Here is a 25,177-nt window from a genome sequence, read left to right on the forward strand (position 1 = left end):
TGTCTTAACATTCAGAATGACAAGCTGATTGAAGTAACTCCAAACATATGCTCAGAAAATACAGCATCAGAGGCCGATATTAACTTTAACTTCTATGATTCATTACCCACTATGGAGAAAGTTGCCAATTGCAGTCCAGAGTTCAGCCCTTTGGAAACTTCCTTTTCTAACATATTACTGCCAGAAGATCTTAGCCAAAATAACACATTATCTACAAGCACTGATTTTTGTGAGGATTTCTACTCTTCCTTTATTGATGTGAAGATGAACATGTCTCCTCCCACACCAGATTTTGTGGATCAGGCACTTGCTGGAGTTCTAAATGAACCTATTGATCTTTCTGATTTTGCTCAGTGCAAAGCTTTTAACCGTGACCTTGCAGAAAACACCCGAGAATGTAATGATTCTGATTCTGGCATTTCACTGAACACAAGTCCCAGTACAACATCTCCCACTCATTCTATTGAGTCATCTTCTATCTATAGAGATACAGGCTTCGGATACAGTGATTCTGAAATGGAAGAGATTGATAGTGCCCCTGGAAGTGTGCAACAGAGCAATGCTAAAATGCATTCATTTCAGTTCCATGCTCCATTCTCTCCCTCTCCAGGACAAAGTAGCCCAAACCATAAGTCACAGCTTACAAGTACTCCCAAAAAAGAATTGCCTGCAAATCCTGGTTATGCTGAAGCTCCGTTTATGAAAGACAAGTCCTACAGTCAACTTGAAGCTCATTTCACCAGAGATGAGCTTAGAGCAAAAGCTCTGCGTATCCCTTTCCCTGTTGAAAAAATAATCAATCTCCCTGTGGATGACTTCAGTGAAATGATGTCTAAGGAGCAGTTCAGCGAGGCGCAGCTTACCCTGATTCGTGACATACGCAGGCGAGGCAAGAATAAAGTGGCTGCTCAGAACTGCCGTAAAAGGAAACTGGAAAACATAACAGAGTTGGAGTATGACTTAGGTTATCTTAAGGATGAAAGAGAGAAGCTCCTTAAAGAGAAAGCAGAAAATGACAAAAGCCTGCATCTGCTGAAAAAGCAGTTGAGCACCCTATACCTTGAGGTTTTCAGCATGCTCCGGGATGAAGATGGCAAACCTTATTCACTTAATGATTACTCACTGCAGCAAACAAGAGATGGCAGCATCTTTCTTATTCCTAAGAGCAAGAAACCAGAGACTAAATTTTGAAGATCAGGGAGGGAGACTAATACTCTCTGAACTAGTATTTTTTTCATTGGTATCATCTACTAGCAGGACTTCCTATGATGCAAAATGTATTTTCAAGTGACTTCACACAACTATCTTTCTAGAGTCAAGTATATGAATGCACTTAAAATCAGTGTAAAACAAATGTATGCACAATGGATATTTTTACGAGCACTAGTTCTTTTTTATATAGCAGCAACTTGACTAGTTTCTGTTCTAGTGTAAATATTTCAAAATTTCTTATTTATATACTGTTCCTATACTTTGTTTTACTCAGCTGTGTATTAAGTGTGATTTAAAATTTGTAATCCTAATTACTTTACAAGACCAATCTTATATTTTCAGGTTCATAATTTGATAAATATGACTGGAACATTTGCAGTTCCTTGCAAATGTTTCCTTGCTTTGCTTTATTATGAGATTGAATGTAGTGTTAGTAAACACATATAATAAAGTAATATCATTAGGACAGTCCAGCACATTGAAGACTCATTACTTTCAAAAGGAGAATTAAATGCATGCTGCCTTTCTCATTGAAATGAATGGAGCTTCAAGGTGTTACTTTTCAGATGGATTGCGTTCTTAAGTTGAAGCTTTGTTTTGCATACAAGTGTATGCTGTAAGTAATGCTAATATCTAGATTTTATACATTTAAAAATAAAGTAAACATACTCTTAGCCTAGATTGTTTCATTAGAATGTGGTCTTATCACATTGCTTACAACTGTACCATATTGGAACAAAGTGACATCCAATTATGTGATTATGTAATGGATTCCTATTTACTCAATTGAGCTTCCCCTTCCTCTCCATATAGCTCCAAACATCTATTTCAATGGGTCTTCTCAACCCTCTGGAGCAGATTTTGGGGCACACGAGAGAAAAAAGGGAAGCCCACTCACATGGTGTTGGATGTCAATTATTACTGGCTACAGGATAAAGCTTTCTGCAAACCTAAGCATTCGTTAGCATGGACTATATGCAGTTCAAGTAATAGTTCTGCGACTGTATTACTCGGTACTTGGCTTCATCCAATGAATTTGTCCAGTTAGCACAAGGACTTCTTCCTGGGCAATGGGACTTCCTCTTCCCGTGCCATCCCCAAGGAACAGATTCAGGGAGCGGGGGGGGGGGGGAGACATTTTAAGTCCAGTTGCACAGGTAGAAGTCCTTACACTAACAGAACGACTTTATTAGATACAATCCTCCGACTATAAGCCTTAATATAGAAAACCTTCTGTGGGTGCAGAAAGTGGCTTTCCAACAAGGAAAACGGAGCCAATTCAGTTAAGTAAAATATGTAGTCTTCAGCATTAATTTAACGTGTGGCTTTCCAGTACTTTGATCATACACAGGCACAAAATTCAGTCCCACTTATTTCATTGGAACTGAAATACCATGAATAGTATTGTAATACGATTCATCCTGATTCATATTAAAAGGGCTTTGCTAGATGATAAAAGTATCTGGTTTCAATGATGGATTAACTGTTTTGCTTTTAGAACATGTGAGATATAGAAATTAAACAGGCTACCTGAGTTTTTCAGTTCTGAGCATGTCCAATAAGGCCTTTTTTGTTTGGAGTAAAATGAGGAAAGTGTTTTCATGAAACACATTGATCAGCTGAAAAACGACACCACCCCTCCCACTTCTGTACCCATTACTCTTCTCACATCCATCAAAGAAATCACACGCTTTCTAAAACATCCCACATTTAATTCCTTTTTATTCAGAATGTAAAACTTCTTGCTCCTAGTATTCATCACAGGTATTGCATTCTGGCAGTGAAGCATCTGATAGGATTGTGGTTGATCTGGTGTGATAGTATACAATGTAATTCCAAGTGGTCAAGGAATTAAGTTTTCAATCTTTAAAGCTAGCTTCTGAAGGAAAAGCAAGAGATCAGGATTATTATCATCAGGCAGGCTTAGGGTCAGAAGTAGTTTATGGGTTCAGTTCCTAGAAGGGAGAGGGAGTCCCGGTGCAAAAGACATAGATCAGGGGGTGGCCACACCCCTCAAGTGCTTTTTGATGGGTGGAATGAGTCTTTGAACTGCAATAATTATCTCTTGCTTGCCTGGATTGAAAAAGGTATGTGTGGTGAGGCTTTAGAAACCTTTGGCTTTTGCATGGCTGGAATGTAGCCTGGAGTTAAGAGTTGCATCTGTTGCTCCATCTGCTTTTTGCCTGTGGCCCTACTCGGCACTAGTGTGTGGCCCCTGGAAGGTAGTCCACAAGGGAATATGGCCATCCAGATGAAAAAGGCAGCAGGAAAGGACGCTTGAGGGAAAAAGCAGATAAGGGCCTTGGAAATGTTTTTGGCAGATCTTAATGCTTGGTAGGTGCCCATGCTGGGGTAGTGAGACAGAAGTTGTAGGAACGTCGGCTACAGGAAATAAGACAGAAACTGCAAGAGGTTGAAAAGCCCAGGCTGAAGGAAACAATTGTCAGAGTTCATATATCTTTATCCCATACTGCCTGCTCCATTGAGTGCATGGTAGCATATGTAGTCTTTCCCCCTCTCAATTTTATCCTCATTATCACCTTATAATGTAGTTTAGGCTAAGATACAGTGATTGGCCCAAAGTCACTCAATGTTTAATGAGCAAGGCCTTTGAAGCTGGGTCCTGCCAGTTGTGGTCCAGCACCCTTAACCACTGCTACTACTGTGAATTTACAGCTGGAGGTGGAACTACAGCTGCTTAAGTTCTTAGCAGGCAGCCACACCTCATTTTCCCTTAATTACAGGGGCAAAGAAGCCTAGTTCTTACTGCTTAAGGCAACACATGGAAAGGCAAAGCTGATTTTCTAATCCACCCCAGCCTTGGTGTGCTTTCTAGTGTCTGAATTGTCCTTGTTATTACGTGAAGAAATAGCTTTCTCAATTTTTTCCAGTTCTTGACTCTTTCAAAGGCTGAAATTTACCCCTAAAGTAGAGGCTAGAATCAAAGGCTGCTGCCACACATCCAAGGATGTGTACAGTTTGTAAAACTAATGGAAGGATGCCATTCCAACATTCTCTTGAGTAATCCAGAACTCTTCAACTTCAATATAGAAGCTAGAAGGAAAACACATGCAAATGGATTGTCAGTGATGCAGAAATGAAGACCTAATAGCCAAATACAATTGAAAGGATTTGCCAACGCTTATAATTTAATAACACTTTATTGTGTTTGATCAAGATGGGTTGGAGATACTTTTCAGCTTGTGGAAAATAGATGGTTGTATTTGTTCAGGAATAGTCACCCTGCAGAGCAGAAGAGAAAATACAAAAAATTTAGCACATTAAGAACTTCAAGGAGCATCCCAGCCTTGCCACCTAGTCGATGAACACTTATACCTTCCTCCAGTACCTAACACTCTTCTCTCTTCCCTACAAGTCTTCTCAAAACCTCAAACATGCACTTGGCTAAGCCCGCCTGGTTTTGGGACAGCACTTAAACAAGTCCAAACAGAATTCAGGTCTTCCCTTCATAGGCATGGGGCAGCCACCGCCTGCTACTTGGGTAGGAAGAAAATAGATGCACACACTTACCCAGTTCTATCTTCTGTTGGGTGTGTGTGCCAAATGAAAACACAAGCACCTTGGCCGTACCTATTTTAGAAAAGAAAAAGAGCACAGGCACTGTTACTCAGATGCCTTAGAACAGCAGCAAACTGCAATCCATCTCTCTAGTGCAGTAGTTTTGGATAAGACACAGATTAGGGCCTTGGCCCTGTAACACTGTGTGCCCTACATTAACCATAATGTTTGATGCATCTACCTGTAGACAGGAGAAATCTACAAATGTGTATTTTTCCAATCCAATTTAATGGTTGAATAGGAGTGGGAATGTGATGCTGACAAAGCCTACATGCCAAACAGGCAAGAGCCTACCCTCATTAGCACGCAGACCCACCACAGATAAAGAATAAGGCAAAAACGTTCTAAGTATTTCTTGTATTATGCAGTATTCAAGATTAAGGAAATATTATGTGGGAAAATCCCAACAAGATACCAGACAGCCATTCTTAAAGATTAAGGTTACCTGAAAGCCAATTATTTGGAAGGGACATCACGTACTCGAGTTCCAGACCAGTAAATTACCGATTTTCTTGTCTGAAATTCAGTAATTAAGAATATTACCAACAGGAAATCTTCAGTATTCAACTGCATTCTTACCACTGTATTACCTATTTACTTGGAGACCAATTCTAGCAGTTTCAATGTGACTAGCTTCCAAATAAAGCTTCAAGGCCCAATCACACTATCAGGTGTGTGATGGCAGTTGGAATTCAAGTCGAGATTGATGCAAATCTTTGCATCAGTATACAATTTATTTGCTGGGTTTCCCCAAACCTATTTATACTAATGAACATGAAATTCAGTTTAAAAACACTTTTACTTTGTGGGAAGTTAGCATAAAAAGATGTAATCTTGTATAAACTATTTTGCATGTGCAAGGCCAAGTCCCACTTCAAATATTGCCTCATCAAAACAACTCATTACACAAGCTACACCTAAGTGCTCAAATACAATCTGGATGATACTGACTTACCTTTTAGGATTCTTGCAAGCATTGCTAAAGCTCTTGAAAGTCGTATCAGTGCTGAATGCCACCAGTTACAATTTCTCTATAAATCAGCCAGATGAGATCTTCACTTTTAATGCTGGATTGCTCACATTTGGAAGTACTATGAGGAAGTGTTGACACTCACCTTATATTTGCATATTTGCTGTATTTTCAAAGCCCAAAATACAGTCATGGGCACATCAATGTTTTATATTGTACTAAAGAGCCTTATCAAGCCACATGTTTTCCAGCACGTAAGACATCCACATCTGGTCAAGCAAGGGTTTCTTCTACAATCTGCAAGTCACAAGAGATTTTTCTTACCTTGTTCAGAAAAGAGTTGTTCTTTAATTCATTAAAAGTGTTAGAGACAAACCTTACCTATTCTTATTCCCCTTCCTTTCAGGTCTAAATGCTAGACCTATGACTCTGGGTCAACCCAAGTCAAGTAGCTATGACTCAAGGAGGTTCCAACTGGTGAAGAACTCTTGCTAGACTTTCTTCGATATTTCAGGAGTGATAGGCAGTTATAACTAGCTTTTGGAAAGCTGCCCACTATCAGCATAGTATCTTATGCCTTCACTTTTGTGGAAGTTGAAGCTGGTGCTGTCGCTGCCTTGTCATTCTTTAATTATGCTGACTTGTCCACATACACAATAGGCTGATGGAAGTCCTGTCTGAGTCTCCTTTGATCCACACTTTGGCTAAGAGATACATCCTAAAGTCTTTAAAGCTGGTTAATTGCTGTCCTTTGCTTACACTTCTCCAAATTCACATCAGAGAACTAGGTCTAAGTCACTGGCACCAATAACTGGCACAGACTGCATAATTAAGAAGTGCAGAACAGTTTAACAACTATAAAATTGTACTTTTCCTACGTGCCATCAAGATCCCACCTCCCCATTCCAGTAAGAAGAGATCAATCCATCATCCAGTAATATCTCTGCAATCAATAGGCCTGGAAGGGATGATTTACATCCACCCTATTCTTGTAAGAAGAAATTTACACATACAGGTTAGTAATGGGAAGATGCCATACCACAATACCAAACAGATCCCCCTGCAACAAGTTTTTCCTCCTGGATTATAGAACACAGTTTCCTGAAATGTTATACTGAGAGGCCAACCACCCACCACCTGAATATATACTATGATACTGCAGAGCTTCAGGGCTGTATCAGTGCTTGACCCTTGGTTTAGCACACTTATACTTTTTGAGATTTAACCACAGCATTCTACACCCAACAACCATAACTGTATGCCTTGTTTAACAGGACAGAATCAAGATGCTTGTATTTCAGACTCATCTTCCACATGCCAAACATATACACTGGTTGAACCTACAACCAATTTAGAGCAACATTTTACAGTGTCTGATAATCCATTCCTGTACTGGAATTAGGTTTACCTTAATACTGTTCATTGGCCTAGAGAAGAAGTAACAGGAGAAAAATTCCAGCATCATACTGGCAAGTGTCTGAGTTTCTTCTACTCAGTGTGCCCTACTCTTCAGGATGTGTACTGAGAGAAAGCACTGCTCTGGCAATAGTTAAAAGAGAAGTCTGATCAGATTGAGAAGGACAGCAAATTACCCGGGAACATGGCTGTACACAAATTTGGGCAAGTGAAGGAGTAGACCACACCCCTATGGTTTTGAATTCTATCAAGTTTTGACCACATGATTCACATGTATAAAAATATGGATTTATAGCCACAAGACTTGTTAACGACAAATATATTTAATGTTCAGCCCAGATATTTCCTATTGCTAGAAAGGATTGCTACATTGCAGTTTTCACTTCACTTTCAAGGCCTATGATCAGGGCATTAGAAAGTGTGTGAAATGTGTAAGTTTGCTGATGGTCAAGAAGTTTATACTCATCACAAGAAACTTGGAGGGATTGTGGCTGTACTGTAAGTTTGCTCCAGATAGAAAGGGCATGGAAAAATACACAAAGTAGACATAATGACCATTACAGATGAACCCATATTTTTAGGGAAAAAATATAGACAAATGAAGTTATACAATTAAGCTAAGTAACAGACCCAAGTTATTGGTTTCAAAGTTTTAATTCAAAAAGAGTTTGTGCACACGCACTTAATCTGTTTGCTGTTTGGGGGTGGGTGTTAAGCTTCAATAGTAATAAACCTGTTCTGCCAGTGCTTAATGTAGTTCCTGTATATATCAGTGAAATGGGAGGCAAACTGAATAAAGCTTTAAAATATCTCTTTCAATGCTTATTTAGTCTAAGAAACAAAGGCTACAAATTAAAATATGCACAAGCCAGAAGTATCTGGAATTTTCATTTGAAAGTAAAGCTTTTTATCATTCACAAGCACTAGTTTAAATGACTGACTCCTAGTTATACAGCTAAACAAGCTTTAATGCAAACATCTCTTCTCTCCCTATGCATGTGCAACTCATTTCATTTGGTTACATATGCAGAAACTAAGGTTCTTAAACGATTTAGCATTTCTATAGTTTAAATTAATACAGATTATAATGCACTGATTTCTTTTCCTAGCAAGAATATACCCTAAAACTACATTTCTTTATTTAAAGTTTCAGTAAGAAAAAACTGAACTACACAAGTATTGGAAAAAATTAAAAGTTCCTTAATTATTTTTAATTCCTGGTACCACTACCACAAATTTACAGGGCAATATACCTGATTTATGAAGAAAAGACAAAGCTACAACAACAAATTAAAAAAAGTCAGGAATGTACATCTAAACACTACATTGCATTAAATCAATAGCTGCACTCTTTGCAAACTGTGGCTATGACAGTCCTTAAGAAGGGTTTCCTGTTTAAGCTGCAGTAACTTTTCTGACTATGGTTCATCGCTCCTTCTGTGGCAGATTTTACAGTTCCTCTAATGCATTTGGGACGACTGTCTCAAAGTAACCTGCAGCTTTCCTGACAACTCCTCGCTCTCTCCTGCTAAGCACTGTGTAGCCTGTTGAATACAGGATAAGAAAAGGATTACTCTCAGTGAAACGTTGTATAGTCTTCATATACAACAATTATTTGCAGCATACCTACCCTTATCCTACTATAATTTTTAGAATCTTCTTCCACCATAGCCACCACTTCCTCCTCCTGATCCATAGCCACCTACAAATGGAACAGGGACTGTTGAGGTAAATATTCTTTAGGAGTGTGAGACATATATATTTATTTATATATATATATATTAATAAATTGAATTTACCACCATAGGGACTGCCTGAGCTTCTGCCACTGAAACTGCTACCTCCTTTCATGGGTCCATAGCTTGAAGCCTGTTGTCCGCTGTAATTGCCAAAGTCATTATAGTTTCCACTTCCGCCATAGTTGCCTGAGAAGAATAAAATTTTAATTTTATGTTTAGCACTTAGATCAAGAATTATCTGGGAAGCAGATTTCAAGTGCACCTCAATTCATTCAGATTAAATCATCTAAGCAGAACGAAACATACTACGTGATGCATGTTTCATGACTCTGGATTTACTATATGCACATAATGGGATTTCAATTGACTGGACATAATCACAGCTAGGGTTAGTTACTACAATGATTCCTGCAAACATTAAACAAAATGCAAAACCTTTTTTCCTGTTCAGTTCTCACCAACTTTCATCATACTGGAGACAGAACGACAGTGCTTATTCCTTTGTTAATAGTTAAGGTTCCTTTCCTTTTAATTAACCTTATTAAGGCTGCAATCCAATCCACCTTTACTCAGAAGTAAGCTCCACTGGGTTCAATGGGGCTTACTCCAAGGCAGTGGTTCTCAAAGTGTTTTGGTTCGTGGCGCACTGTAAAACATATAAAAATTTTCTGGCGCACTTTGTGTATAAAATTAAAAATATATTAATATTTTAAACTATGAATAAAAATAACTTAATAATAATATACTTTCATAATATTCACGGCACACCTAGCCACCTCTTGCGGCACACCAGTGTTCCCCGGCGCACCATTTGAGAATCACTGCGCCAAGGTAAGTGTGTACTGGATTGCAGCTTCACTCAAGGCATCTTTCCAACACAGTTAAATTCCAAGTATCTCCAACTAAACAGAGTCCAAAGTTCCCTGAGCAAAGTGCTTTATTATTTTTGAATGATTATTGGGCAGTAAGTCCAGTCCTAGCAAACGAGTTTCCCAACCTAATCCACTACAAGGCATTCACTGGCAGGGATTCTAAGTTCCCCGAATCAGTGCATTGAACACAAACACTTAAAAGGGGACACATCCCACTGCCCCAACCCAGCACAAAATGCAGAGGCAAAAAATATTAATTCCCCACCCCTGGAGCCGCCTTCTCACTGCAACCTTATGGCTTAAGCAACACAATCTATAAACCTGTCCTTGAAGAAAACACAGAGGGTTCCCCAGACACCTTTCAAATCACTGCAATTTCAAGGGGGTTAGAACTTGAAGTGGTTTTCATTTTCAGCCTAAGCTTACATTGCTTAATATTCTTCTGAATCAAATCTTTAAAACCTTTTAAAAAGTGACAGGCTGAAGACCTCAACTTTTTATCTAACATGAGCAAAGGAGATAAATGTTACAGGATTTAATTCAGGATTCTTACCACCAAAGCTTCCTCCTTCGTTGTAACCATCATAACCTCCACCTCCTCCACCATATCCACCACCTGGGGTTCCATAGGTTGGGCTACCACCATAACCGCCTCTGCTGCCATATCCAGGACTACCTCCATAGTTTCCACCTTGAGATATCAATTAAAGTAACATAAAATGAATGTTTGAAATGAAACTCAAACATGTACCAACTAAACATAAAAGTAACTGCACACTGTAAAGCAGTATTTAGAAATCACCAATACTACATAGAGACCAACTACTAGGCACATTACAACATGACTACCAATCAAGTTGACAGAAATAAAATTATCTAAAGACTTGTCATGTAGTTACACTATGCTGTCTAAAACAGAAACCATTTTATGTCTGTAATTAAAGGCTGATCAACCAACCAACTCAACTGCACAATACTGCATGTGAAGTGACCAAACTTCTGTCTGTGATGGGTCACTCATGTATTTCATTTACTATTTCATGTGACTGAACAAATATGCAGAAAGTTCATGTGTCTGAACCCTCAAACACACTGAATTGTCTAGCATGAGGATCACCCATATTTTGGTCATTGATCCTGATCTGAGAAGGCCTTGTGCTTAAACTATGTTTTGGTTGCAGTTAATAAAGCAATTCCTCAGTGTTATAAACTAGGTTCCATACATTTCATAAATTAAAAATAAAGGCTTAGATCCTGAGTTGTCCCCTTTAAAGAAGGGAACCTGAACCAGCAGAGGCTCTCTTCTTCTTGTAGAAGAGGGTGTGTGTGGGGGAAGATTCGTCTTGCAGCTCCATGTGCCACCTCCCATGCTGTTTTGGAGATCCCCTAAACCCCCCAGCAGATTTTCAGGGGACCTCCTTTCCTTCCACTAGTAGAGGTAGCACTCCCATGAGCAGAGTTCTGTTAACAATCAAGTCACTAGATTGAATACAGGCTAGGAATGCAATCAAAACTTCCCATCCTATTGGTGAAGCTTGGTGGAGCAGTGGGGCCACCAAAGCATCTACAACCGTGCTGCTCAGCCTCAGTGGAAGGCGATGGCAAGGCCCAGGACGTTCCAGGTTGGTACAGTGATTGGGCCTGATGGTGTCACACAACAGCAGTCACATCAGCTAGAGAACCATTGGATCCTGAGCTTGCTCAGTTCTGCTCCCTCCCTTGGAAGTACCCAATTCCAGCACCATCCAATGGCTACTGCTGGTGGGCAGCCTGCCAGTAGCACACCTGCCTGCATGTTTGGCAGACAGCCCTTCCCATTCCAGCATTAAGGTTTTTTAAAAATTGCTCTGCAAGTTATTTTCATGCTTTAGTTCCACTGAAATCAATGGGATGAGTTAACTGGTCTCAAAACAATCCAATTCCTCTTAATGCCTAGATTTTCCACAAGTCGTCAGCGTTTTCACATTCATGTTAAGATACCAGAGACAGATCTAAGGAGGTACTCATGCTTTTCCCCCTCTAAAGTATAATGCAAGTGATATCAGCATTGTTGTGCTTACCATCACCAAAGCCATTGTATCCATCACCACTCCCAAAACTTCCTCTGCTGCCGCCACCGCCGCCGCCACCACTTCCACCACCGTAGCCTCCTAAATCAGAACAAAAGTATAAGAAGCAAGATGCTCCATAATCTAGGGTAGTATTTTCCGAAGGGGGTGGAGAATAAAGGACAGATGTTTACCTCTGCTGCCAAAACTTCCACCTCTGCCATAGCTTCCACCACTGCCTCCAAAGTTCCCACGACCCATGAAGTTGCTTGAACTACTTCCACGACCTAAAAAAGAAAATGTCTTATTATCCATGAAGGAAGTTATCAACACAGGCTGTGCTGTTATGTAACAAACTCACTTCTCTGAGCAGTTGCTGTCTGCATTTCTTGTTTGGACAGAGCTTTCTTCACTTCACAGTTATGTCCGTTTATAGTGTGGTATTTCTGAACTAGAAGAAATTTTGAAATGATTTTTATTATATACACATTTTAATAATCATTTATGCAATATTATTCTGAAGACATTCTCAGAGTAGCAGCAGTATTTAGTTTTATTGAATTTCTTTTTATAAACAGTACAGGAAAATCATATAAAGATGTAAAAATACAGCAAAACAAAAAGAATTCATATAAAATAGAGTGATAGCAAACGCAATGGAAGCTAGCAAAATAGCCAGGAAATGGAGTTTTAAATCCTTCACAGGATTTAATTGTTGAATTGCAAATTGTTGGCAAGGCACTTTGAGGGTAAAGTTGCTCGCCTCCGTAGCAATTTTGATGTCCCATCCACATCTACTGAGTCCCCAGTGAGGTGTTCAGTACAACGTCTGCTGCAACTTCTTGGGATTAGTTTCGGTTGTTGTGGCCTGATGACGCAGACAAGGTGCTTGTGATAATGCAACCAGCAATGTATCCTCTCAACCCTTATCCTCTTGACTTATTAAAGTTTGCAAGGGGAAATGACCAAGTGGATCCAGGGTGTTGTCAACACATCTTTGAAGGAGGGAGTGGTCCCAACTGCCCTGAAAGAGACAGTGATCTGACTACTCCTGAAAAAGACCACCCTGGACCCATTGGTCTGTGACAACTACCATTCAGTTGCAAATATCCCCTTTTTAGGAAAGGTGATCAACAGGGTTGTGGTGCAGCAATTGCAAGTAGTCCTGGATGAAACAGATTATCTTGACCCATTCCAGTCTGGGTTCAGGCCTGGTTATGGGACTGAATAGGCCTTGGTCACCTTTCATGGATGACTTTTATTGGGAAGAGGATGGGGGAGTGTGACCCTGTTATTCTTACTTGATCTCTCAGCGGCCTTTGATACCATTATCACTATGGTATCTTTCTGAGACAACTTGGTGAGATGGGTATCAGAGGCACTGTTTTACAGTGGTTCCAATCCTACCTCCAGGGTCATTTTCAGAGAATGGCATTGGGTGATTGTCTCTCAGCCCCCTGGCAGTTGTGATGTGGGGTGCTGCAGGGTACCATCTTGTTCCCAATGCTGTTTAGCATTTATATGAAGCCCTTGGGAGCAGTCATCATGAGATTTGGGGCAAGGTATCAGCAGTAAGCTGATGATACCCAGCTCTATTTCTCTGTAACATCTGAAGTGGGAGAGGCCATGCAAGCCCTCCACCGGTGCCTGGATTTGGTGGTGGGCTGGATGAGGGCCAATAAACCAAGTCTGAATTCTAGCAAGAAAGAGGCGCTGTGGGTTGGCGGTTCCCAAGTTTGGATAATTAGTCAGTTGCCTGCTTTGGATGGGGTTGTACTCCCTCTGGAAGAGCAGGTTCATTGTCTGGGAGTGCTCCTGGATACATATTTATCACTAGAGGCCAAGGTGACCTCAGTGGCTAGGAGTGCCTCTTTCCAGTTTCAGCTGGTAAGACAACCGTGGCCGTTTCTGGACCAGGATAGCCTGTCCACTGTTGTTGATGCACTGATAACCTCCAGGCTGGATTACTATAATGCGCTCTATGTGTGGCTGCCCTTGAAGTAGGCCTGGAAGCTGCAGCTGGTGCAAAATGCAGCAGTATGAGTGCTGACTGGGGCTAAAAGAATTGCACTGGCTGCCCATTACCTACCAGGCCAAATTCAAGGTTCTAGCTTTGGTATACAAAGCTCTGTACAGCTTGGGACCAGGATACCTGAAAGGACGTCTTACCCCTTATATACCCAGTTGATCACTGGACTCTGCAGGTGAGGGCCTCTTGCAGATACAGGAGGTCTGTTCAGCACAACACAGGAAGCGGATCTTTAGTGTTGGTACCTATCCTTTGGAATTCCCTCCCCTTAAATATCAGACAGGCACTATCTCTGTTATCTTTTCGGTGCTGACTGAAGACCTTTCTCTTTCAACAAGCCTTTTAAGTACAGACCTTATCCCAGTTTGTGTTGGAACTGCTTTTTAAGATTTTTAAGGCTTTTTTTTAAAAAAAAGATTTTTTAAAAAATGTTTTGTTTTAATATGATTTTAAAGAAGTTTTGTTTTAATATATTTCAAAGTCTGTTTTTAACATGTTTTAGAGTGTTTTTAGTGTTTTTGTTTGCCGCCCTGGGCTCCTTCTGGAAGGAAGGGTGGGATATAAATGTAATAAATAAATAAATAAAATAGTGGGAATGCCTGAGGAAAGGGACAGCAGAAAACTTACTGGCATTAGAGTTAGCATGTTTCTTATATGTCCATGGGCAGGTTCTCAGTAAAGTAGATGCTGATGGAAGAGCACCGCTCCATAACCCTGTTATCTCACCTCTCATAAGGAAGGAACATCTCTAAATCCCATGAAGGTTTTTTTGGAAGGGGGGAGGGACAGGAAGGACAACACAAAATGGGAGAAAGAGCACCCCAAGGAACACATTAACCATGCAATTCAACCAGGAGAAATGGTGGGAAGACCACAATGAAACCAACAAACTTCCCCTCCCCAATTTTAAGCCAGTCATGGCCTCCATGTAGCTGTTTTCAGAAGGCTAAGGGCTGTTTTCAGCCCTTCACTGCGTGATACCTGATGGCCACTAAGTTGGAGTTCCCCTAAACCTAGCCATAATCATTTTCCTGCTGCGTTTCAAGAATGTGCTTGCTTTGGAACCTGAGCTCTTTTGGATGTTGATATCACCCAGGATAACTTTTAAAACAGTCAGTGAGGCTTTTTCATGTGGCTGGAAAGTACACTCAACCAGTGTGAGGGCAGGTGGGATCCTTGGGATGTAGATTCTGATTCACAGGAGGGAGTTATTTGACAAAACCAAGTGCAGGGCGGGGAGGATAGGGGCAGGCAGACAGACAGCTAGATGCCGACTGGTGTCACAGCAAGGGATGTGGACAGACACCTTGAGTAAACAAAGCCATACAAGTTGGAGACCAGACTGCCCTCCTCAGCAAGGTACATAAACATGATGGAAAAATCCAACAGGGGAGGGGGCTTGAACAGAGGTGGGAGGAAAATCATGCTCCTCATAGCCTTCTAAAACTGTAGCTAAGGAAGCCATCACAAAAAGGTTAAGGAGGGCCAAGGACCAAGCTCTAAATCCAGAGCTTTATAAGTTTAATCTTTTAAAACATCTTTAATTAAGAAAGCAAATAGGAAGCCTTGTTCCTATAGCAAGCTCCTTGTTCAACAGGAAAAGGTTCCATGCATTAGTAGTATTAAAGAGATGTAAAGGTTTGCACAAAGAGAAAGTATTACATACCAACAATTTTGTCGACTGTATCATGATCATCAAATGTAACAAAAGCAAACCCTCTTTTCTTTCCACTCTGCCTGTCTTCCATTACTTCTATGGTTTCAATTTTGCCATATTTTTCAAAATAATCTCTTAAATTATATTCTTCTGTGTCTTCTTTAATTCCTCCAACAAATATTTTCTTCACTGTTAGATGAGCACCAGGTTTCACAGAATCCTATAAAATTGCAGGTGATATTTAGCATTTCAATCTGATAAAATATTCACGTCTAAAGATTTATATTAAGATTTAAAAATTATTAAATATTCATACAATTAAGGCTTAACAAATTCAGTATACTTGACTATTTACGTACTTCTCTAGAAACTGCTCTCTTTGGTTCTACCACACGTCCATCAACCTTATGTGGTCGAGCTGACATTGCAGCATCTACTTCTTCCACACAAGAGTAGGTCACAAAGCCAAAGCCTCGGGAACGTTTTGTCTGTGGGTCTCTCATCACCTTCAAGAAAGGTATATTGTATGAAAATTAATTTAGGCACTAATGTTCATGCACCCTGAAATCTGCAACACTTACCTAAGAATAAGCCCCACTGAAAACAGTTGGACTCGCTTGCAAGTAAACTACATAACACTGTTAGAGTAAACTGAATGTTATGATTACTTACCACACAATCGGTGAGCGTACCCCATTTTTCAAAATGTTCTCTTAAACTGTCATCCGTAGTTTCAAAGCTCAGGCCACCAATAAACAGCTTTCTCAATTGTTCTGGTTCTTTAGGATCGTAGCCCTGAAATAAGATAAGGTTCAATATGTTGCACTAGACGTGTTTTTACAGCAAAGTCCATTTCTCTGTATTTCCACATAACCTACTGTTACACAGTCAGTTATTTCCTATTACACTTTCGCTATGATTAGAACGTGATGTTATAACAGTAGTATTAATTTATTTCTGGCTTTAAAAGCAGAGTAATCCACAGCTTAGTAGAAGTACCCGACCAGCTTTTACTGATGCTTTTATCAGTGTTACTGTAACTTTGTATGTTGTATACCACCTTGCTGTATTTTTATTAAACGTGCAATCTATAAATATTTAAGCAGATAAACAAAACAAACAAACTTAATTGGCCTACAGGTCCTCTCTTAGCATACTTACTTCCATGGAGACATGTTTATAGGGTGCAAAGCATATTTATACACAATTCCAATTTTTGGGGTGTAAATCCAGGATTTCATCTTAAACTAGGTTACATGTTGTATATACTATTTCAGTATAATGAGGATTCTTACAGGCTCATCCAGTGCATTACTCAAAAGAGTATCAGTGAGTTCAGCAAGGCTTGGTCCTTAGTAAAGTAGCCATCCAATGCATCCTATGCAAGGTTATGCAGAAGGAAGTCCCACTGTGTTCAATGGTGCTTCCTCTCAAGTGGCGGTGTGTTCCACTACAACCTTAACTGCAATCCTGTTACCTGAAAATAAACCTCACTGAACTCAATGGAATTTCTAAGTAGACATGCATAGGACTGCACTGTTAGTGCGCTAGAGATAACTAGGACAAGAACATAAACATTTGTCTAGAATCTGACACTTCCATTATTTTATGAGATTTGTGAATGCTGATAATTAGGGGGAAAACTATTTTATTGCAGCTTATCAAAGCTATTTTTTACAATGCATAGAAATACTGGATTTTTTATTTTGAAAAACTTTATTAAAAAACAAACTGAAGTAAAATAGCAAAACAAACAACCAGATTTGGCTTTACACGCAGGCAAAAAGTCCCACAGTATAGAAATGCTGGATATTTCCAGTTGAGTTTAAAAGGAATAACAAAAATCCATTAATGCCGTGTCATGAATTTCAGAGAATAGGCAAATTTAGCAAAAGCTGGCTAATCACTGAACACAGAAATCAAAGGAAGATCTGTATACTTTTCTACTTACCAAGCCTAACATCTCAGCTCATTGTTATTGTTGTTTTGCAGGCAGAACAAAACATTAGACTTCAGAATATATGACGGCAAGACCCAGTCTTACTTAACTTTGTGAAGTTCAGAATAATCTGGACACAACAGAACAAGAATGCTGCTGCATTTTTTATATACAAAATATGCCAACTGCATTGCTTATGGCTCAGAAACACACTATTGCACTGCAAAAACAAAGGGGTCCTCTGTGCCTGCTATACCTGAAAAGGTTTAAGAGAAGATACAGGATGTCTCCCCATAAATATAGTTAATATCCTAACAAAATACACACCATTCCAAAGAGTAAAACCGTATGTCTAAGAAACTAGATGTTTTTATCTATTTTTATGATGCCACTTTCCTATTTATGGTTTGTGTATCAAGACAGGTTCGCCAATGTGGCACCAATGGGCTCCAGGGTGCCTTCCAGTATCTCCTATGACACCTGCAGAAAGTCCCAGGAAATATCCCCTCAAAAATCCACAATACATGAGACTCTTTGCTCTTCCTGCACGCACTGGCTAAGCTTCTCCTTACATTGAACATTCCTCTTTAAACATGCCCACATTTCATTGGATGCCCAACCTCACTGCCATTCTGAACACAGCAGAGGTGCAAAGAGCTTCTCTCTGCGAGGCAGCAGTGTTAAGAAAGGTGCCATTTTCTCACTGATTGGGGGTGGGGGCATGCCTGTCCCATTTTGTGGTCATGTTTGTCCCCTCCTCTTTTAGATGCAGCAGCCATTTTGTGTTATACTACATATCCCACTACACCCATTTTATTATGCCACACCCCCATGGAAGCTGTTTTGTGTTGTGCCACAACCCACAGGAGCCATTTTTTGACTGGCACCCAAGGCACTTTCTCAAAATTCTGAATGTGCCCACTAGCCCCAAAAGATTGGCTCCCAAAAAGTTATTCGGAATACAATTCAGGGTCAACAGTTAGGGGAGTTTTTTTTATAGTTATTTCTTATTTGTTCATATTAAGGCTACATCATAATGTGTGGAGAGCTGCTATTGATAGCATCATCATCCCTGCAATCCTATAGACCTTGATAGGGTGTCCCATAGGCCATAAGATGCTTCCAATCTCCCCCTCTGAGGGTGGGAGAGGGGTCTGATCTTAGACCATGGATATCTGATCTTGTAGGGCCTTTCCACAGCTGTCATGGATACCTCCGTGGCTCTGGCATCACTAGAGACTGAAAGGGAGAAGGCTATTGATCCAAAAGATCCATATCTTTCCTAGTCCCTCGACAACCACCCCCAAACTAGGGAGACTACTATGCCAGCCCTGGAGCTGACACAATAAAGTCTTCTCCAATTATTTGACGTCATGAGACAGGAAAATAAAATCCCAGAGAGATGGGAGAAGCACAAGAATACTGCTCTGCCCTTGCTTCTCCTCTGCTGGTGCGAGCCCAGGAGGCACTGAAAATGGTGGCTCATTTGCCTTTAGTCCTCTTTCAGGCTGCAACCTTAGGTACATTAACTTGCAGGTAGAAACTGCGTTTTTTTTACAGGCAATATGCAAAAGACTATCTAAGAGTCTAATGTTAACACCTTCACACTGAGGAGCTATAATTCCTGGGATGGAAAAATAGATTTTTTCCTGTCTTTATTTCTTGTTAAACACTCCCACTTCACCATGTATTTAGAGTGCCCTGCTCACAAACAGATTAGATACTGCAGGAACTCCCAATATTAATAGCATTTTTAACCATCACTCTTTCGAAGCAGTACATTTCTCTGAATTAATCTACTATGATTCTCCTGGAGAGACTCCAAGCTATGTAACGTATTTCCCCAAATTATCATTATTTATTTTGTCCCTATGACAAGAGGTTTAACAGCCATATGTTGTCAAAGTAATAAGTACAATAGCCTTGCAACAGCCATATTAACAAATGTCTACGTTATTCCTAATTATTAGCAGAGAAATAATTATTAACTGACTAGCTCACACAATTGAGCAGGAAAAGCACAGCTCACATCAGCAATTCTATACTAGGGGCTTCTAGGCAAAACCTGGACTGTGGAACCTAGATGCCAAATGGAGCAAGAATCAAGCAGCACATACTGGAAGACAAAAGTCCAACAAATTTTTGGTTACCCTTGGTAGCCAAGCTGAAACTTGTGGTTATCCTGCCCCTCTTCTTCCCTGTTGTGCTCAGACCTCTTATGCTCAATGCAAGTAGAGGATGATACCCTCTAGCTTGGAACTGGGGTGGGTAAGGCAAGGACTCCACATCACCCTCACCAAAAGGCAACGAACAATTCATCAACTGAGAACAGCAAGAGGAAACCTACGCTGCTGCTAAGTTTTCATAAAGCACCAACTGTGTAATGATGAACCCACTGCAAAATGCCAGCTAGCTCTCCGCTGTTCTTCCTGCTTTCCACAAACAGGATGCCTGTAGATTCTATACAGTCCATTAGTCTGTGGACTGCTGCAACCTCACAGCAAGATGATATGGTCCCTTATAACTCTACAATTCTGTAACACAACATCTAAAATGACACCATAGGATACAAACCACCATTCAGGTTCTGTAAAATGAAACTGAGTTTATAACAATCATGGCGGGCAGTGGAGAAAGGAGATATATGGGGAGAGCATGTTCCACTAAAGTTGTTGTTTTTAGCTTCTAGTGACAGTTCTGGTTTGATTTGTTCTAACACCCAATTATTTGACTTTTTCGCAGTCCATGGTATGCGCAAAGCTCTCCTCTGACACCACATTTCAAATGAGTTGATTTTTCTAGTGGAATTAAATGCTTAGGATTCTGACATATGTTGTTTATGTTAGCTTAAAGCTCAATATTTTGGTTATTTATTTGGTTATAGTGTTTTGAAGGTCATGGGCTTAAATACCTGTCGTAGTTCCACATAAATTTATGTTTCCTTCCTTGAAAGTTTCAATTGTTGTATCATATGTAATTTTTCGACAGATGGCTGTGGTTCTCAGTTTGTTGCTAAACATCTCTAAAACATTGCCCAATCCAACTGGTTCTGAAATGTAACCAAATGAAATCAACCAGTCGTGGGAGCATTCGACCACATCCTCAGTGAGGTGATAAGCATACATCTGGACCACTTTAGACTGCAAGTGAGACCTTATATGTGTAATACTCTTCTACTTTACAGCCTATTAAGCACCTTATCCCCAACATGCTAGTTTTCTATATGGGCTATCTTTATATGAAAGAGTATCCAACAATGAGTCTCTACCTGCAGTCAGAAATATAGCATAGACATCAGTGATAACTGGATCCTAGTCAACTGGCAATATGCCTTGCTCATTTTTATATATTAAATTTTTGGCAGATCTTTAAGAGTCCTCTCTTTAGTAAAACACCTGTGTATAGAATTTGATCACTTCTATACAATTATAGATTATCACTGCTGGTCTTCAAGTTTAACCCTTCACAGTAGTACCCTCATTTTGCATAGATTCATAGGTCAGAAGCTTATGACAGATACCACAAACTAGTGTGGGGAATGAAAAGCATACTAGATGCTTAAGAGTCAAGCAGAAGAGAATAGTGCAAATGTGGGGGTCTGAGCCAAGATGAAGTTACCATAGCAGCAGCAAGCAAAAATTCTATCTGTTTGCCCATGTAATAAAACTAGGAAAAAATAAAGTATTCCACCTGTGAAGATCTTCTTCCCCTCCTCTTGTAATCTTCAGCCTCTCTCTCCTCTTTACACGCCATTTTTGGAGGGTGTTCTGACTCAGTTGCTCCTTTTAACCTAGATAACAAGTAGCACGAGTAATTTACCCGTTCCTAAACGTTTTTATTTTCTTACTCTCATACAAATAAATGGCTTTTTAATTTTAGTGGAGCAAACACATGGGAGCCACTTTAGTTTAAGGGATGGTACTGTATGAGAGAATGAAGCAAAAAAAAAGGGGGGAGGGACTTTCTTCTTAAGCCATTTATTCTGAAATATGAAATTCAAGATTTATGCATTAAATTGCAAGCAGTAGCTAGCAAGAAAAGGCAACAACACCTGAGGTGGTCATCCAGGCATATATCCTGCAATGCTACAGGAAACCTAATCCCTTCTTTCTTTTTAGACAGTATCTTTATTGCAGGAACAAGTATACATATCTGCTATAAAGAAAAAAACACTGAATGGCAAGCCAATTACACTCATTTAAAATGTGTGTAAATATGTTTAGACTACCCAAGCTTTGATTAAAGCTGTTTCTATGCTTCACTCCATATTAACCAACTTGTTCCACTGACTGATCATGAGAGTGAGTCTAGAGCCCAACTCTCCGTCTTTCTTAGCCAGCCTGCCTGCACCTTGCTCCTCAGGGACTTCGCTCACCCCTGCTAGCCCAGGGCCTCAGACTCGAGAGCAGCTGTTCCCACTCTTATGCTGCCTTTTGTCCCTTTCTCCCTTGGAGTTACGTTGGCTCCAACCAACCTTCTGGGGACTACTCATAGCCTTTTCTTCAAACCTGGCACAGAAAGCTGCGCAGGCGCTATCCCTTTCCTCACGTTTCCACACTACATCCGGGTCCTTGCAATGAAGCCTTGGAGGCCCCATTACCTTCTCAGTGAGGCCATCAGCTTTCTACGAGCCAAATAAGAGGGGGGAAATAGACGTTCTTGTTGCCTTGGTAACAACTGGGGCGCAGCTGAAAAGGCAGCTCTAATCCTCGCCATAGCAAGGAGGAACCACAGAGTTATAAAAAGTACAACAATGAGCATATCATTGTCTAGATGTGCCATTTCCTGGTTCCCACTGAGAAGCCATTTTCAAGAGTCATTCAGGTCCTAAGAGAAAGCTGTTCACAAAAATCAACAGAAAAATCCTGTTTTAACATACCTGTAATTGGGCAGCAGTGTGTACATTGTACCAGCAGAGACAGGAATTGCTTATCTTTCTACTCTACGGCCTATTTCGTGTGAAACATTACATTTAAAAAATAATCCTGCTAATGCAAATGTGTCCTCCCCATGATTCAGGTTGGAGGGAAACTGTGGCTGGGAGAGAGTGAATTCAGACACCCCAAAGTGTACTTCAGTGGAGGTCTCAGGCTGAGTTGTTTTCAACAACCCTGCAATGTAGTCTAGTAATATTACACCACAGGTTAAGGATTGGTGTATACAGTCAACCTGAAGCTGCTATCATTATGTTGAAGCTGGACAGAAGGATTTGCAGACCACTCTGCAGAGTAATTCACCATTATTATACTGCTACTGCAAGTTGAGGGGCTGAGGTGAGAGCTACTTATGACATCCGTGCAATGTAGTCCACTGTAAATATTGCATGTTAGAGATTATGCTGAGACTGGCATGCATTTCCAGCCAAATTTCCCCTATATAAAATCGCTCCAGGTTGCAGCAAAGCCATTCTACTTAAATTAGTCAAATCTAGCAATTACATGCAGAAGGCTTTTACTCCATTGACACATGCAGACAGGTGGTCAAAAACTTTACCCTCCCCCCCCTTAGGCTGAGAAGATACTTTTATCTTTACTAAGTTGTTTTTTGCAGGGGACATCTGTTGCCAAACCACAGTGAAGTTAAAATCTTGGAAGGAAAAAAAGGTCTCTTTAAAACGGAAATTCAAGAGGCCCTCTCTGATCCTCTGTAAGATGCACAGCAGTCTCTGCTGAAGGGGTTCAGCTGCTGATCCAGATCCCTAACACTCAGCTGAGATAAGCAAAGATATAGAAAATGAAAACATTGAAACAATGCAGAAAAGCAAGTCCCAATACACCCTGCATAGCTGGTTTAAGCACAAAGGCGAAGGAGGATCACTAACAGCAAATACTTCTTGTTAGAGACACAGTACAAAACTCTTTTGTCCATACTGCAAATGGACAAAATTAGACAAGATTGCTTACTTGCTGAAATAATGGTTAAATAATTCAGAAAGTCATTTCTACTTTTCATATACAAAGCAAACACTTAAGTTATACTATCAAATTATACTATCTGAAACTTAGTAGGATAACAGATGAAATCTCTTTGGCAGTTAGAACGTTTGTAAAAAAGAGTCAGAACACAGTGCAGAATACAACATGTAGTCACATATTTCTAACTAATGAAGTAACATGTGTTCCTTGGTGTTTCAGTCTACATGTATATTCAATTATAATTATTTCCAGATAAGCTAAATATTCTAGCAAGCCATCATACAAAGATGCTTGCTATATACGTGAGCATTAGTTTGACGGGAAGTTATGAAATCAGTTTAAATTTTAATTAAACCCAATTAAGGTTCAAGAGGTCTGGAAAGCCTTCACACCCTATCCTATTAAAAAACGCTTATACACATCCTGACATTGATTTCTTGATTACAGAATGGGTTTAATTATTATTAACAATTTAATGAGAGCAATCTTATGGACCACACTGCCAAGTACATGCCAACAATACTCAGAAATAATTATTTCTATAACCATGTATAGGTCACCCTATAACTGACACTAATCTACAGAACTTTAATCACTCAATGGGACTTTGAATTTTGTACAGTATTCAGATGCTTTTAATCATTCTTCCAGAGGAATATTAGAAAATGTTATTAGAGGACTAGGAGACCTGATTTGTATGAACTAGAAAACTTCATGTAAGCTAGCTTCAGCAAGTCACCAGATAATCAGGGAGTAAGACAATTAGGAACAGTTACAATTCAAAATGGGTACATGACAGAACGTCAAACCAACTGTTTTTTAGACCTATAAAGAAAATGTTCGTTTGTTTTCATCTCAAGTACTAGTAGGTCACACAGATAGATGGAAGGTTCTCATAATATTAGAACTGGAAATACCAGAAGGCCTTGCAAGTACACTGGTTACAAAAGGGAGTTAATTTTAGCCATTCTAAAATTTGGTGTCCTTTTAACAATTTTATTTTCATAAAGCTAACAAAGAAAAAACATACGGCAAAGATATCTCTTCATAAGAAAGGTTACAGCTAGAGCATCTACGAAAAATGTTTAATATTTTTTGGCGACTAGGTTCTTCCTACCTAGAAGCACTATGCATGTTTCGGAGTCCCACTCTACTCATTGGGACATACTGAAGGATTGCAACCTAAAACTGTAAAGGCAAGGTTCGCAGAAGTGAGTCTTGAATTGACCTCTTCACTTAGAACCTGAATGAGAATCAGCGAGACAATCAGGTGCTATTCAATTAAGAGCAATGGACTGAAGTGTAGTTTTCTTTTTTAAAAAAAATTGTACCGTATCCTAAGATTTCAAGGATATACACAGGGGGAGGGGGAGCTGTTAAGCTTAGGTAAGAACCACGCAAAATGACAAGCCCTCCCGCTCTACTGCGGTTGCTCTCGCTCCAGTTCAGTCTGTCTCCTGCAGAGTCATAATGGCGCCCAGCAAAAGCCTCTCGTCCTGCTACCGCCACTACCCTCTCGCGCCATTCGGATAATTAGTTGGCTACAACTGAATAAGAACCGGAGGGGGGGAAATAAGGCCAGGAACCGAGCCAGCCAATCACTCTCCCTCCCGCGAGCCCCTCACGCGCCGCACCTCGCCCCCTCCCGCAACCGCCGTCGCAGGGCCCTTTGCCTGCCTGTCTTCCCGCGCGGCGCCGACAATCGTTACCTCCATTTTGTGACTGGATTTTGCCTCCTTCAGCCTCAATATGGAGCCCAGAGGAAGAGGATGGGCGGGGCGGGTCAGAGGAAATCAGGGCA

The 25,177-nt window shown here is 40.2% G+C and overlaps 2 protein-coding genes across 10 annotated transcripts in view; one reads left to right on the forward strand and one right to left on the reverse strand.

Moving 5' to 3' along the window:
* Positions 1 to 7,990, forward strand: part of NFE2L2 (NFE2 like bZIP transcription factor 2) — a 36,983-nt gene extending 28,993 nt beyond the window's left edge. For both annotated transcript variants that reach the window (XM_061608383.1, XM_061608382.1), the window contains one exon: positions 1 to 7,990. In XM_061608383.1, coding sequence (XP_061464367.1) covers positions 1 to 1,191 — 1,191 coding nt within the window. In that variant the 3' untranslated portion in view covers positions 1,192 to 7,990.
* On the reverse strand, positions 7,813 to 25,177 carry HNRNPA3 (heterogeneous nuclear ribonucleoprotein A3). 8 transcript variants are annotated; one of them, XM_061608388.1, is made up of 12 exons: positions 25,086 to 25,173; positions 21,152 to 21,251; positions 16,195 to 16,317; positions 15,882 to 16,028; positions 15,532 to 15,742; positions 12,198 to 12,287; positions 12,031 to 12,123; positions 11,849 to 11,938; positions 10,342 to 10,479; positions 8,977 to 9,102; positions 8,808 to 8,897; positions 7,813 to 8,721 (listed from the first exon to the last, which is right to left on the reverse strand). In XM_061608388.1, exons 2-11 carry the CDS (start codon positions 21,212 to 21,214, stop codon positions 8,827 to 8,829), a joined length of 1,152 nt encoding a protein of 383 aa, XP_061464372.1. In that variant the 5' UTR covers positions 21,215 to 21,251; positions 25,086 to 25,173; the 3' UTR covers positions 7,813 to 8,721; positions 8,808 to 8,826. The 8 variants fall into 8 exon arrangements, with proteins under 8 accessions (XP_061464372.1, XP_061464369.1, XP_061464373.1 ...); XM_061608385.1 differs by having other exon boundaries at positions 25,054 to 25,108; XM_061608389.1 differs by lacking the exon at positions 25,086 to 25,173 and adding an exon at positions 25,011 to 25,034.

The sequence above is a fragment of the Rhineura floridana genome, chromosome 2 (genome assembly GCF_030035675.1).
Source record: "Rhineura floridana isolate rRhiFlo1 chromosome 2, rRhiFlo1.hap2, whole genome shotgun sequence".
Taxonomy (NCBI): domain Eukaryota; kingdom Metazoa; phylum Chordata; class Lepidosauria; order Squamata; family Rhineuridae; genus Rhineura; species Rhineura floridana.

What these genes read in the sequence shown, in the direction of transcription:
- HNRNPA3 (XM_061608384.1), bottom strand. Translation starts at nt 24,534, where the DNA reads ATGAGTAGAGTGGGACTCCGAAACATGCATAGTGCTTCTAG. An exon ending in GTACGCTCACCGATTGTGTG is followed by an intron (nt 16,029 to 16,194) that starts GTAAGTAATCAT and finishes CCTTTCTTGAAG; the next exon opens with GTGATGAGAGACCCACAGAC. An exon ending in TACAGTCGACAAAATTGTTG is followed by an intron (nt 12,288 to 15,531) that starts GTATGTAATACT and finishes AATTTCTTCTAG; the next exon opens with TTCAGAAATACCACACTATA.